Here is a 15,825-nt window from a genome sequence, read left to right on the forward strand (position 1 = left end):
ATTTGTTTTTATGTTTTTATGCCTATGAATTTTCTTCAGTTGTGTCATTCAATACACTGCTTTTAATAGTTTTTAAGCACTTTTTCTGGCTTGACAGTGGTTGCTCACAATCCATAAATGTGTGTTTGTGAAGCCCACTGGGGCATGTCGATGTGCGCTTTTGGGCAATATAAATAAACTTGACTTGACTGCAAACCTGAAATTATCTAGACAATTTATCACCCAGAAGAGCCATATGTAAGGGCGTAGATCACATATGGGATGGATGACAGGGGTGGGAAAGATACCCGTGTTAACTACTTGCGAGCTTTTGCGTCATAAGGACGGTTGAGTGATTACACAGTTGGTCGTGTGAGGATTAAACTGTGCATTGAGAATAGAGCGCCGTGTCATTGAGACATTTCACTCAGACCAAAACAGGTACACCTCATGGTGGCGCTAGAGGAAAAGTCAGGGATCACAATAGTCAGTAGAACTCCTCTTCTAGGCAACAAGCATGCCTTTCACGGCACTCTATCCAATTGATGAGATATTTCAGTCTGGACCAATGTCGACCAACCGACCAACGTTCACTCTCACATTTAGTAGTGACCACCTGCCAAATGTGGTTACAGAACATTATTACCACATCATTTACAGTATAAAGAAATGCATTCAGCCGTTACATGAGAAGGGATTCATGTACTTAGCTGGCTGAAGTGTAGTCTCTTACCCATCATGAAGCCCATAAGTTTGTATGGCAGGACGCAGGAGGTGATGAAAGCCACCCACATGCAGATGTAGAGTTTACGGGTGCTCTCGGGCTGCACCCACATGAACAGGCTGACAAATAACAGCACACAGACACGCACAGACCGAGGGAGAAGAGAAATCAAATCTAAGTCAATAGGTCTTTATTTAAGTAATACTATTTGCACACTTGATCCTAGTATTAAGTAGTATAACATGTTCTTTTTCTTTTAACTTACTTCTTTATCTTTTCCAAAACATCTGCCATTTTACCAAACAGGTTCTGTAATGAGAGTTTAATCACTGTATGAACCAGCACCATTTCACCATTTGTGCACACCTATTTGAGAAAATTAACGATCTTTGTTGTACCTGTGCTTTTTGTGCAACATCAAGTACAAGCTGGAACTTCTCCGATACAGTCAAGTCTTCCTTGGGAGGCTCCTGCATACAGTACAACAAAGACAACAGTGAATGTGACTACACATTTAACTCCACTGATGCCTCCTGAAACACAGAAACAGGAAACAACTAAACAAGAAGTGTGACGTGGTCCTACCATGGGTTCAGAAACCTCAGGCACAATGCTCCACTGGATCCTCCAACCTCTGGAACATAGGAAGAAGAATGCACATTTTTATGAGGGGTTTAGTTTGGACCAGCAGGGAGGAGGTTAGGTACAGTAAAAACTGGCCCAATCGCTGCTTCTCTAATACGGGACTATTCGCTGAAGAGAAATGTGTTACCTGGCGATGAGGTAATTTAAGGACAAGCGCAGGATAGCCAGAAAGAGTAACATGGGAATGGCCCAGCCATGCCAAGCAGCATTCATGTAGATCTGAAGACAATAGGAAACACGGCACAACGTAAGACAGCTTAACATTTGGTTTTCTGAACGTTTTTGAGATGGGATCACAGTTTACAGAGCTACATTTCATATTTATAGATATTCAATTCAAGGCCTTGCAGGGCAGGGGTCAGACTAATTTAAAACGACTGACCAGCAGTTACCAAGCTTTATATCACAGACTGTGTGTGACTTCTGTGGCTTAAAGCATGAGAGAAAGACAAACTGCTCCATAAAGAATCCCTTTCATGATGATTTAACTGACTTGAAGAATTTCATTTCTGGCGACATGATGCTGGTGGAAGACGTTATTAGAGTGATCATCTCTAGATACTGAGATGGCTTTGGCATGTTTAGCCACAATGAATGGCTTTAAGATGATTTAGCGTGATCACTGACTGCAGTCATTAATGAAGATCTGATTAGACCTTCTGCTGCTCTTGGCAGAACCACTGGTAATTGGTCAGTGTGGAGCGGAAATTACCGCACTACTCATTTAATTACATTGTCATGTTAAACCCAAATGGGTTCATTAGTCAATTTATAGAGCTCCCTTTTTTGTCCTTTAAAGCTTAAAACTTGATCAACACAGCACAAAGTCCGACATAACAGAGTAACGAATGAATAAATGATTAATTTATTTTTCGTGTCTGGTCCTTTCAAAGACCTATACCTCATGGGATTATTCATATACATTATTTTAGACAAAAACAAAACATCGCACTTCCGGTCTTTTGCTCCGACTATCAACAGAATAAAGAAAATACATAAACATGGAACTGTAGACAAAACTTAAACACAACCAGAAAACAAAAGTCAAAGACAAAAGTAAAACAGTAACTAGATAACAACAACAAAAAATACAAACAGGGTATGGCATTCGCCTACCCTAATACGGGTAATAACGCGTGGGATAATAGTAAAAGTGGAACTAGCTTCATTGTGTGCCGCTGAGTTTTTTGTGACTGCCTCACATTGCCTTCTAGTGCAATGAAGCATGTATGCCAATCATGTTTAAACAGATTGTACATTTTTTATTCAGTTTTATGATTTTTTTTTTTACCTGTTGGCAGACCCTGTAGCCGCATGCAGAGGGAGAAAAAGAGATCGTGCTCTGCTACGGGCATCTTGCGAGAGCAGCACCACGCCTCTTACGCAGCGTTTTCCGTAATGTGTTAGCAATTATGAATGAGAAAGGTGCACACTCACAATGAAGGCAATAGCTGAGGTGTAGACGGAGTGCCAATTAGATAAGGCGGAGAGGTTCCTTAAGAAGTTGGTGACAGGTCTGGCTCCTCGCTCTAAAAAACATAAGAGCAGGGGATATATTCAGTGTGGTTTAGGATAAATACATAAATAAATGAATACATGGCACTGTGCTTATTTTTGACTGTTTTCTGCCAATCAATAATGATCGCAAGGCACTGAAAAGTATGATCTTTTTTTAATCATACAGTGAGTTTTTTTGTTTTATTTTATTTAAAAAAAACAACTTACTGGGTTGTCAAAAAGCCCTCCTTAGAGCATTTGAATTCAATGTAAAATTTACTGTAAGTGTTTAAAAAAAAATCCTGAACAGAAGCCAGTTGCTGAACTTGTGCAATATCCATAGACACAGAAGGACAACATTTTAGCATTAGCATTTTGTAGCTGCTACAAACTGCTTCAAAAATGAACGTTGTACTGACAGCAAAGTAAGTATTTTATCTGTGCTTCAATTATAATTCACTATTTGTTTGTGTGTGTTTTCAGTACTCACTGAGTCGCCTCATATTTTCTGTTAACCTGGATGGAAAATACAGAAAGTGAAGGTCAGAACACGCAGATGTTCTAAACACAGCAAGAAAAAGCTGCTTTATGAGCTAGAGGAGTGACACGTTGGCCTTCATCCGCCTGGCGTGACTCACTTGCTTTTACAAAGCAGGAGAGAAAAAAGTAATAAAGAAAACACATTTGAAAAGGGCTTACAACTTCTCTTTTCCTCTCTCCCTGCAAAATAAAGTCTCATTTCAAAAAACATCTCATCTTGTAACCAACATATTGATCTGCTCAAAGAGCAGTGAGCCAGCTACAGTGTGTAGGATTAGGTTATAAAGTGCAAAATTCAAGGTCTAAAGTAAAAGCAATAAATGTTAAAAAATAAAATCGACCCAGGACAACTGCTGTTTGGCTGCACACCTTTAGTACTCCCCGGCTGCTGCTTAGCTGTCAGACTGACCCATCTATCCTTGAACAAACGCTGAATCAATACCTGAGGACAGACACTTCATGTTCTGTCCCAAAGCAGCCCTCACCCACCGTTTAGCACTTAGTGGTTCCTCGGTCTCCACGGTGCTTTCCTCTGGCTGGAAGCGGAAGTCTTCGATGTAAACCCCAAAACGCTCGTACAGCCATTTCTGCAGCCGCGAACTCCAGACCTCCTTCTGCTGTTTTTCCGCTAAAGGGCACAAAGGGGGATGAAAACAACACCATTGTTTTAATTATCTACAACTTGTTCGCCAACCTGTTTTTTTTTTTATTCGCTTCAACAACAATAATCTGTTATGTTATTAAAAATATAGCTATGTGGTGATATAAGGTGATCTTTGTAAAACAATTACCTCGTGTGTAATCAATATGGCTTGTTTTGCGACCCACATTTAAACCTGGGAGAAACAACTTTATGGGAAACACTTCCCTTCCACAACTGATCTTTAGCCAAAGTCCTGAGCGTTTTAGTCTTAAGTCGGAGTCTGGTGCGGTTTCCCTCTTGGATGTGGTTACTTATGGCAGGTGTGAGGTGTGAACAGAATAATCGCTCTCGGGTGCGCACCAAAACAACCTCTACCGAGACCCTTTCCTTTTCCCGAAATGAAGGTTTGTGATGTGCAAAACACAAAACCTGGAGAAGCTTGCACAGTAATAGTTTCAGCTAGTTGGATAATTGCACTGCAATGTTTAATTCACAGAAATATGCCAGACCACAGGACCTTCTTATTGTATTTAGTTTCTTGCTTCAGCCCCAGACATGTCGTTTGTAGTGATTTTTCTGTGCGAAAAGAGCAGAACCAAGGGGGTGGAGGGGGTAGGGCTCGGCAAAACAGTCAATTACTAATGCTGAGGTGCCCCTGAGCAAAGCACACTACCCTCAGCTGTTAAGTGCTAAGTATACACTAATTGACTGTGGCTGTACTGAGCAGTCAGTGAGTGAGAGTGACAGACTGTGAGTGACTGTGTGAATGTAAAGCTGAATAAGCCTGTGCACTATGTCACACTGAGGGGATGAACACACACCATTTAAAAACATATAATGTAATTACAGCAAATTGGACACTCTGGCAGGATTGGGTGTTGTTTCTGCTGCAGATTTATCTTCAGTTTGAAACCATTTCAATTCTTAGTTTACACAGTTACCTCAGTCTCATCGGTCCAAATTACTCTGTTCATCCTCTCTCCTTTACCTAACAGATTGTACTCACTCTTCAACCTGTCCTTTTTGCCACACACACAAGCCCAAACCCACACACGAACACACACTCTTAATCCATCCTGGAAAAACACCCACACACCTCCGACACGAGTTAGAACACAGGCATGTCTGCCCTAGATGAAGTGATCTACAATCATAACCCATTTTCCAAAATTAGCCCCTCTGTCTCTCTCTCTCCATAAAATCACACACACACACACACACGCACACAAGTCACTGGGTCGTTGGAAGTCAAACTATGACCGTTATTGCCCGTAGTTGTAATTCAGCCCCAAACTAGACAAAACACACACCCAAACTCGCATTTCAGAAATACCACCTGACTACTACTGCATTAATGAGCTCCTGCCTTCCCTCACTGACATTATTTACGCGAACACTTGATATAACTAATGCACACCAGGAATCACCATGTGAATGTGAATTTGTGCTGATGTACAAACACTGCTATATGTCCTACAATAACCCACGAACACGTCAGACAGTCTCTTAACATACTCTGTTCTGTTCCTGTCGAGCACTCCCCTGCGCACATCCTACATCCCCACCTCCCCTCCACGCATGCGCACACACACAAACAGTCCTCTTGATTTACTCCCACACTTGGAAGACGTCAAAGCCTTCCTTCCCAACTAATTTCCCTTCATTGCCCCCTGGACTCCCACTCACCCCTCTCTGTCTCTCTCTCACGGCCCCTCTCTTCCTCCGGGGTTTTACCTGTTCCATTGTTTGAGGGCGACTGCTGTTTCCGGGGAGGTTGTGGCGGAGAGTCCTCAAGCCTGAACGGGGGAGAGAGTGAGAGAGAGAAGGGGGAAGATTTATCAAGTGTTACTCTCACTTCTGTACTGTCAGAGCTGTAGTCCCACTGCAGGCATGTCTCAGGCAGCTTATGGTTTAACATGTGTTGAGCTGCTGCACTGACTAAATCAACTGTCAGAAGAGTTGGATAGACACATATGGAGTCAGAGATAGAAGGAGGAGAGAAGGAGAAGTCAATAAGCTCACTGTTGCAATCTTTTAGCAGGTGCCAACAAAAACAGAATGAAGAAAAGAGTCTCCACTGAGAGCACGAAAGCCTACACTTATGAACTCATACATTAGTGTTATACTTTGGTATGATTTGATTCAACCTAATTTTGTGCAAATCTGTGAAATGGATCAAAAGTGTAACATGAATGGGTGTCTGAATTATTGTTCTAAATAAATAAGTAATAATTATAATATATAATATAATATTATTATTATTATTATTATTAATAATAATTAATCATTAAATAAATAATAATAAATAGGTGTAAATGCTGAAGATGAAATTTCATCTTAACTAGTTAAACGGTAGTCTGTTGTCCTACTAACGGCCAAGAAATGCTTGCTTTACTGTGTTGATGTTCTAGTAAAACAGAGCAATTCTTTGTCCATTAAGTTGGGGCTGCGAGAAATAAGTTGGTTTCAAGTCGTTTCAAGGGTTTTTTTAAATTTCATAATCATTTCCTGGAAAGTTTCCTTGAAATATATGTCTAGCTTGGGGCAAATTATGGAGAACACTTGAATTTCTTGAAAGGGAAAGCTCCATTTCACCCTGTTCATTATGCATTTATCATTAGGAACAATGTCTTCATATACAGTATGTTGAATGATGATTGTTTGTTGACAAATTTCCCATTTTTTCTTGTTCAGCTAACTTGCTTCACACTGACAAAAAGAGTCTCTGTTTTACACTACTATATATGAAATAGTGTTAAAAAGCGGCTTTACTCTCTCTCTCTGCTTCAGGCACAATACTGCAGTGTTTACATTACAAACTATGCTACATGTAGCAACATGCTAACATCGGGGAAAGCTGCAATCCTGGTTGCCGATGTTAATTCCTCACAAATTTTGGATCACATTCCTGCTGGAACATGTCTAGTTGTTTAGTTTTTAAATTTAGGAGCCTTTATTGGTGATTTTTCACAGTCAGTCCCGGGTGCAATGAAGCATGGTACAGAGAGACTGGGCTTTTTCGGGAGGGGGGCTTGAAGAGACAGGCACGACAACAGCATGTCTCAGACAGAGGGTTTATACATTTTTTTGTTTTTTTTGTTGAAGCATGTAAACATGTTGTAGTAGAGACACAAAATAAAAGTATGAACCTGAAAATGAGCATATTAGGTACCACTTATATTTATCAGAGTAACCTCAATTTGTCATTTGGTGGACAAAATTGTCAGACACATTTGCAAAACTGTCTTTTGTCTGTATCAGTAGTATAAGTTACAGTGCAGATATTTTCCAGACACTTAACACCGCCCGGCTTCCTAGTGAAAGCAAAGTGCTTTCATTTTGGCCACCAAAGTCTACTGCCTTGCTCAAGAACACTTGGATAGTAGCCACAGAAAGCGAGCACCTACTTCGGTCCAGCTGGATGCTAACAGAGGCTTACCTGGAGAAAACGTCCCAGGTCACGGTGCATTAGTAAACTGTTTTGAGGTCAGGTTTCTGTGCTGCTGATAATCACTTGAAGAGCTCCAGTGGAATTTCCCATTGACGCAGAAGCATCATCTGATCACACACGCAGAGCCGTACACACACCCTGGGTTTAATGGTGGATCGCTCAGTGCCAAGAGGCGCAAGCTTTTCCTGACACCAGCACACTGTGACAGTGTGCACTTGGTGACACATGACTTGTTAACACACACACGCACACACGCACACTCACACACACACACACACACACACACACACACACACATACACACACACAGACACGCACGTATGGAATTTACCGCCTACTGAGCTGGGCTTCTATTTATAAACCAAACCTTGGGTAGCACTGGGACTGAAAGCATACAAACACACACCATCCAACTTGACCCGTGGTAAACTCTGGTGAGTTCAAGTGTTACAAAGTGCAGTGTCACCATTTCCAGTCGTTCCCTCGTAATTACTTCCCCATTTTCATCTCCTGTCGCCCGTGTCATGCTCTGGACTCTGCTCGGCGTCTTTATGTCTTACCGGGTTTTGAGCACGTCATTCATCTTCTGCTCCAGGTCTAGTCTCTTGCTTCGCTCTCTCTCCAGCTCCTGCCGCAGAGAGTCCACGTTGGTCTCCTCCCGCAGCTTCCTCAGCTCCTCCTCTGGAAAACACAAACAGAATATCTGGAGATCAGTATCTCATGTTTCACATAAAAAAACAATGCACCCCGAAGTGCACCACAACAACACACGTTCATGGTCGGGGGAAAAGGCATCTGATGAATACAAACTGTATTTTCATTCATATTTTCAACATTTCAGATACACCATATACGGATGTCCCAACCTATGAAACAATATATGTCAATGTTGTTTTTTACAGTGGAATCCAATTGGAAGTCATATAACTTGAGAGATTAAAAAAGGATGCCTCTACTCATATGTGTCTGTCTCATTTAATCTCTCCCTCCATCCATCTCCTTCACCTCCACGTCCACCCCACTCTTCCTCTTGTCAATCAGCTCCCGGCATTAAGTAGTCTCAGGTATCTGGGCTTTGTAAAACCGGGGTGCAACATCAGCTGTGTTTCCTCTCAGTCTATTGTCCCTGTCTAAAAGGACACATGAATATTTGAGGAGACGAGGCAATAATAAAGTGTGTACATAAGCAGAAAGCCAAATGAATGCATACCTGTATATATTTATGAGACGCGAAATAAAACAAAGAAAACAAGAACAAGCAAAAGCACAGATTAAATTATCTCAAAACACACAAAATTACCTCTACATGTATAGAAAAACCTTTGTTTGCCAGCGAGGCTTTTCGTGAAAACAGAACATCACTCTGCTGTGGCACCATTTTAATTGGAATCACCATCCATACTGAGGATTTATAGAAATATGTGCCGCATAACAATACCAAATGGTATTGATAAACAGATGTACAAGCGGTGTCACTGAACACTTCAATCATTATCTCTCCAACCTAAAACACCATCAAATAACATTAACTTATCAAGTAGTACCCTAATTCTTGGAAAAAGACCAAACAGACTGTGAGGAAAGCGATTTAAGTAGGGTTGCACCCTCCCTGCAAAAGGAAAATGTATATCACCTTGTCCCCCCTTTCATCCAGAGATCACTTCATCACACAGACAGAAGGGGATTCATGTTACAAGAATGCACTGTAGCTGCCAGTTTCTCTTTCTATTTCTCATCACCTAATCTCATATCTCACTCGTCCTTTATCTCTTCCCATTAACGCTAATGAAAAATTCATTGCAAGCACCTCCTGCAGCTAAAGCCACACTATGTTCCCCTACTGAGAGAAACATTTACTTCATCTCCAGATCTCATTTATAGCAATCCACCTGCTTAGAATAATCTTCTTTTGCATTTTCTGGCTGAATTTCTCGTTATTTTCCTCCTTTTGAAAACTTGTGCATTGAAGAAGAAAACCGTAAACAGAAATGCAAAATACTCTCTTACACCATCTATGTCATGCGATGGCTCATGTGTTTTCACCCCTTCGCTAGCTTGGTTTGCCTGTCTCACTATCTGCTCACCTAAGAATGTGTTTATGTTACAGCATTTATGTATGTAAACAAGACAGAGAGAGTGGGTGCGTAAGAGTAAACGAGAGGCTGGCCAAAGGTTGCTAAGCAGCTTAGCCCCGTCTGTGCCAGGAGATCCACTGCTGACTGTAAACCTATTAGCCAAATGACTAACAGAAGCAGCGATGCACCCTGGGTAATGTAGGCAGAACTACACTGTACTGAACGTAACAATTAACAACAATTAGCAGCAACACTTATTTCTGCTTGGAAATGAAAGTGAAGAGAGACAGGGATCCTGTATGTCAGTGATACTCAAAGATACTCTGACTATAAATACAGGGGCGAGCGATATCTTTGGGGTTACTTTCAGAGCAATTTGATGAACGATAGAAACTCTGATAACAGATCAAAATCCATCTGCCCCGTTCAAACTCTATATAAAATTAGGTAAATTCTAATAAATATTAGGCTACTTACTGACATCAACACCATCTCACTCTCTCTCTCTCTCCTCAGGTATTCAACAGTTTTCTTCTTATTCTTATTAATCATGCCAATTGAAGTTGCAGAGGTCCCTTTTAAATGTTGGCGGTTTCCAAATTGCAGCAATAGATCATTGTTTGAAAAAACAATAGCTGAAATACATGTCACATGTGGTCGGTAAACCATACAGTACACAGCACAATGTAATTTCAGCTAGAATGTTGTTTAAGTGAACGCGGATGGAAACATTTTCAATTTTATTATTTGTGATTAATAGCAATGCCACTGTTTAATCCAAACACTTATAGTGCTGCTCTAAAGAGTGAATACTAGATGCACTATACAGTAGTACTATACTCACAACGCTGTCACTCATTTGCAGTTGTCTGCAACCTCAACACACTATCACGCCCCACCCTACCTAGTTTCCTTGCTACTCCTTTCCTTCACCTTGTGCAGTTATTTCTATACACACACACACACACATCCCTACAACTCATTTACCCTTTCTCCACCCTTTTCCTCTTCATAGTTTCCTTCCTTCCACACTGACCTTCCTAAAACCAGAGACAGAGAAGCCGTACTCCTAGAGTCCAGTGATAGAAGTGGGTCATCACAGCATTAAACAATATGCTGTGTGTGTCAAACCCAGACAGAGTACAACCGTTTTCCAGTTCCACTGAGGCCCTCTACATCAGATAGCATATTAATAACTGTCAACACTCCCGTTCTGCTTCCAAAATTGGATTGCCATCATCTATATATAAATCTTCATCCTGGGTTACCATATCACAGGGTATCTTTGGCCATGGTGAAGGCTAGTAACTAGGCCATTTATCAGTAACATAGACACATGATTAGCAAAATGCCATGCCAGGAGATGGCACTTTAAATTTCACTGACCTTTTAATATTATCATAAATTAACATAACCAACATTATAATCTGCTAAAAAAAGGTTTGAAAGCAGCAGAAAGTACTAGTATCGACGAGGGCAGTTAATTGCGATATGAAGAGTGACTGAAGCCAAGTTCAACACCGACCTGCGTCACTTAGCTGCATGTTGCCCCCTTTCGCTCTCCATTATTCCCTATCAACCTTAAGCTGTCCTGACAAATAAATCCATAAAATATAAAGTTTTGTTTTAAAATGACACTAATTTTACTGTATATTGTGCCATGACCTTTGTTTGTTACTTAAAACCAAACATTGGGGAAATGTTGTGGAGCCTTGGTGCACCTGATATGGTATGAGCATACAGCAACCACCATTGCTGATTGTCATATGAGAGACTTCCTTTTTATCTCGGCAAGACCATTTTCAAAATCAACACCATGACACAGAACAGAGGAAGTAACATTAGCCATAATGAAGACTCTAAAATTTAGAACTTACATTGCATGTTTTCATGCATGTTTGCTTGAAACTAGCATCTAGACACAGACAGTTCCTCAAAGCACTTTGCACTAGTTTCAACATTGAGCTGAAGGGACTGCTGTTTCTGCCCTCCGAATGCACCACTGGGGTAGAGTTGCTATTTTTAGTTGGACACATGATTTGTTTACAGCACAATGTCGTCAGTTTGAACTTGCCCATAAATTCCTGATTTTGAAGCTGACAAACTTACTGAGGTTGAGGTTACTTTTGTGGCTTTTGATCTTATCTACAGCTCCACTGTAAAGCAGCTCAAAGCTGTCAAAGGAGAAGTCCTCCAACTTGCACAAACCCATCCGTCTCTGCAGTCGGCCGGTTCCTGGGACACTTGTGGAACGGGACGGCAGAGTGGCCGCTTTGGTTCTTTCTTGAAATTGAGCCATGGCTGCAGGTTTTCCTGGTCCGGTCCCGCTTGTTTAGCACCCTCTGTTACATGATGACCTCAAACTCCTTCAGAACCCATCAATCCTGGCAACTTAGCTATATGCTCCATGTTTGCATGTCCCATCCAGAGACAAAGCAGAGGTCAACGACAGGTTTTTTGGTGCTAATCGGTTAGAAAGAGCAACACAGAGCGATGGTCAGTGATCAGAGCTGGTCTGAGTGAGTTAGGCAATCAGTAAAAAGAGAAGGCGGGCAGCTGAGGTAGAGAGAGGTGGGGCTTTGCTGGGTGGCCAGCAGACTAAGAGGGCCTGGAATCTGAGATTTCTGAGCACACTGGAGCCGTCAGACTCACACATTATGCATGTTCATGTGTCAGTATGGGTTTATTTGAGCGGTTGTGTACGTATGTGTGGTTGTGTGTTATGCATTTGTTGTCTTTCAGTTCGTGCATATTTCTTTGTGCATCGGGTGTGCGAGGTTTTGTGAGTGCGCATGAGTACTGTAAATACGCACGCAAAGCGAATCGTTTTTCATCCAAGCAGGCAAAGTTTTTAATACCTCAAAGGAAAAGTACTGTGTAAGTTGTTAAATCCAGGCCAGAGACAATGGCTCCTTTCATGACTGGAAGGTGGGGGTACGGGGGGTTCAGAGAAAGAGAGAGAGAGAGACAGAGAGAGAGAGAGAGAGAGAGAGAGAGAGAGAGAGAAAGAGAGAGAGAGAGAGACAGAGAGACAGACAGAATGAGAGAGAGAGAAAGAGAGAGGCAGAATCGGCTGCTTCACATTGGCCTCTTATTGTTCCCATTCTCTACAGTGTTTGCCACAACATTAGTTGACTTGAGCGAGCAGAAAAGGAAGGTTGAGTTTTGTGGCATTTAGCCGAGCTGCAGATGTTAACACACATATCAAGACACTGACCGAGGTAAAAGAGAGGGGAAAGATAGGTTTAAAAAAAACTGTTTAAAACCAGACCTGGCAGGTGAAAAGTTACTTTTGTCTTCGAAATGAAACCTGTTGCATATGTAGACAGACAGCTGATCTCTGCCCCCACTGTCAAATTCACATTATTTGGGTTTTCTAAAAGTGAATTACAGTGTCAAATTAGAAAATATTAGCCCTGGATGTTTTAATGTATTGAAGGAGTTCTTATTTTGTTCCTATGTTTTAGTTTTGATATGGCAACTGTGTTATCCCACTGTGACGACAAGGAACAACACAAAAATCTCTTACAGTATTGACACACTTTGAACACTCAGAGCACGGTACACAAAACATAGGTTTTTTTGTAATATGCACACTGATGAAATTTTTCTTTTCTTCTTCCTTTCAGTTACTATTTTGCATGCATTTGTTCTCAAAACAAAGGGTTTATAGGCCTAAGGTTAGGATCTTCTGATGATAAACAGACAAGAATACTTTAGTTTACGCAACCAGGCTAAGATTCATTCAGTCAAAAGTTGCATTGTACAAGGTTCAGCATGATCAAACACAAGAGAAGTTGAGATGATTACATGTCTAAGTTCAAACATAATTTCATTTACAGTTGATATTTTATAACTACAGTTATTATGAAGTTCAGGTTGTAATTGGAGTAAAAAAGAGTAGAGATGCACCGATCCGATATTAACATCAGATATCGGCCCCGATATTGACAAATGAGCTGGATTGGGTATTGGATGATTAGCCAGATCCATGGACCGATCCATTAGATGGTCACGAGCAGTGCGTGTGCATCATGCCGGTTGACTCACAGCAAACACCAACAACAACATGGAGCGAGCAAAGACTCAGCTGTATCGAGGTATTTCACCTACTGTATTTTATTTTGAATTTATGTTCAAATTATGATGCGTTCACAACACTGTGACAATAGCCTGTGCTACGATTTTCTTTTATTAATAGTTATGAAAAAGAACAAGTAGAATGGATGCTAACTTAATATTGAAAAAGCCATAGTCGGGCTAGCGCGATTAGCAGTGAATATGTAACCATGAACCAACAACAGTTTTAATTAAGTTTCACCAGTCGAAATGTTACATATTTAAATCAAATATCTACAGTTCAACTACAGTTCTTATAGAGAGTTCCTCAAGATACAGCTGAGAAAAAACATTAGCAAAAGGTAAAACCCCAGCTTTGCCTAAACAGCACAGCACTACGGCATGCCTGAGTGGACAAACAGCGCTGCACCTTGAACACTGTTACTATGTTATCAGGTTCAGCTGCTATATTTTATATTCCTGTTTGCACTAAATATTTACAAATAAGTTTCATTACTCTTTGTTATTTAAGTTACTTTATTCTCAGATTCAGCTGGTACATTTTATTTTAATTTTAGAAGAAGTTTTAAAGAAGTTTAAGCCGGTGCACAATTGTGTTTTTTTAAAATAACAAATGAAAAACAAATAAATAACAATTCAGTACATTTATATCTATGTGTTAATTTTTTTACATTTTGTTTTACAAAGTTGAGAAAGTAATGTTTAAGTCAAGCCTGATGCATTTAGTCTCTTCCACAAGGTGAAGTATACAGTTTATTGATTCAACAATGGTATTGGTATCATGACTAAAAAAGTTGGATCAGTGCATCCATAATAAAGAGCAAGTGCTGTATTTTGTCTTCTTTTGCCATGTATCTTTATAAACTTATCTTTCCTCTCTGCTGCCTCCTTCCCCTCTGGCCATCATATCTCTAGGTGACCTAGATTTCACCCGCTTGCTTCACTTTGTTCCCATCTACAACTTTATGTTGACATCGTGGATGAATCTCAAATGTCGATGACCTCCCCGTGACTTCAAGACAACAGCACTCTTTCTTCCTTGTGCAATACTTTCTTACAGGGACGCTGTCAGGAATAGTCTGACTGTAAGTATATGTTACTGTGTGTGTGTGTGTGTGTGTGTGTGTGTTGGTTTGCATGCTCAAATATTTATGAGAAAACATGCAATAAATAATCTAGATAAACAATGTTCTATAATCCAATTTTGTGTCAGCAGGCAGGATATCATCTGCTTGTTTGGAGAACAGTAATAAGATAATAGATTTCATTACATCATAATGGTCAAGACTGCAGTCTCCTCTAAACACTGGTGCTTTCAGGGAAACAGCAAGAAAAAAAGATATAGCCTGTTCAGTACTGTAAAAATGTGTTAGGTGATATCTTAAGCCTTACATTATCTGATAAAGATCATGGCAGTTATTAAGCTTCTTCTATTATCCACTGAAATATATGCATGTACGCTCCATGTCTTTATTGGCCACCTGTTGCATTCTCACAGGCTATGCAGAATTTATCATACAACCAAATTAAAATTTAACACATAGACAAATACAATGAGAGAAATTTGTCCCAAACACCTTGAAGTTACATTAATCACGGGTCCAACAATTTTCTTCACAAACTCAAACATCCCAATTACAGAAACCTCTGCTGTGAGCCGTGAAGACCTGTTCTGCCTCAAAGGCAGACTTTCCTGTAGTACAGACCTATAACAGAGTTGTCTCCTTAGAAGGCACCGAGTAAAGATTACTCATTATCAGACAGCAAATCCTGTAGCTGTCTGAGAAGGAAAGTGAATCATCAGTAATGAGGCAGCGTTCTGCAGTATACTAACTTCCATAATTATCTCCAAGAATACAAAACAAGACTTACCATTTACTTCTCCAGATACTACAAGGCACACAATATGCCCATCAATTACTGAAATCCATTTCTTATGTATTGTACTTGAATGAATATCTTAGTAAGCTTTCAAATAATTTGCTGGTTCCGTTTTGTCATCTTCATCTATTTATTTACAAACAGCAGCAGTGTGACTTGCTGACAATTTTGCAATAAAGCCGGATAGTTCCAGGGCTGCTACAATTCAGTGTGGCAGAAAAACATTTTCTGCACTGAAATAGCCCCGCTCCAGATACATTTTAAAGTTTGTAAAAACTACTCTGCTATGGTAAATATTTTGTTTAATGTT

The 15,825-nt window shown here is 40.4% G+C and overlaps 1 protein-coding gene across 5 annotated transcripts in view; it reads right to left on the bottom strand.

Moving 5' to 3' along the window:
• The window catches only part of gramd4a (GRAM domain containing 4a), a 49,883-nt gene that overhangs the window by 10,132 nt on the left and 23,926 nt on the right, over positions 1–15,825 (bottom strand). For 2 of the 5 annotated variants that reach the window (XM_083934979.1, XM_083934978.1), the window contains exons 4-13: positions 8,040–8,160; positions 5,763–5,824; positions 3,875–4,013; positions 3,336–3,361; positions 2,786–2,877; positions 1,476–1,567; positions 1,289–1,337; positions 1,102–1,173; positions 969–1,012; positions 713–822 (exon numbers count right to left, since the gene is read on the bottom strand). In XM_083934979.1, the coding sequence (XP_083791105.1) occupies positions 713–822; positions 969–1,012; positions 1,102–1,173; positions 1,289–1,337; positions 1,476–1,567; positions 2,786–2,877; positions 3,336–3,361; positions 3,875–4,013; positions 5,763–5,824; positions 8,040–8,160 (807 nt within the window). Of the gene's footprint in view, positions 1–712; positions 823–968; positions 1,013–1,101; positions 1,174–1,288; positions 1,338–1,475; positions 1,568–2,785; positions 2,878–3,335; positions 3,362–3,874; positions 4,014–5,714; positions 5,825–8,039; positions 8,161–11,663; positions 12,044–15,825 lie in introns of those variants that run through there. The other 3 variants (XM_083934977.1, XM_083934976.1, XM_083934980.1) reach the window with 2 other exon arrangements.

This window comes from Echiichthys vipera (genome assembly GCF_963691815.1).
Source record: "Echiichthys vipera genome assembly, chromosome: 20".
Taxonomy (NCBI): Eukaryota; Metazoa; Chordata; class Actinopteri; order Perciformes; family Trachinidae; genus Echiichthys; species Echiichthys vipera.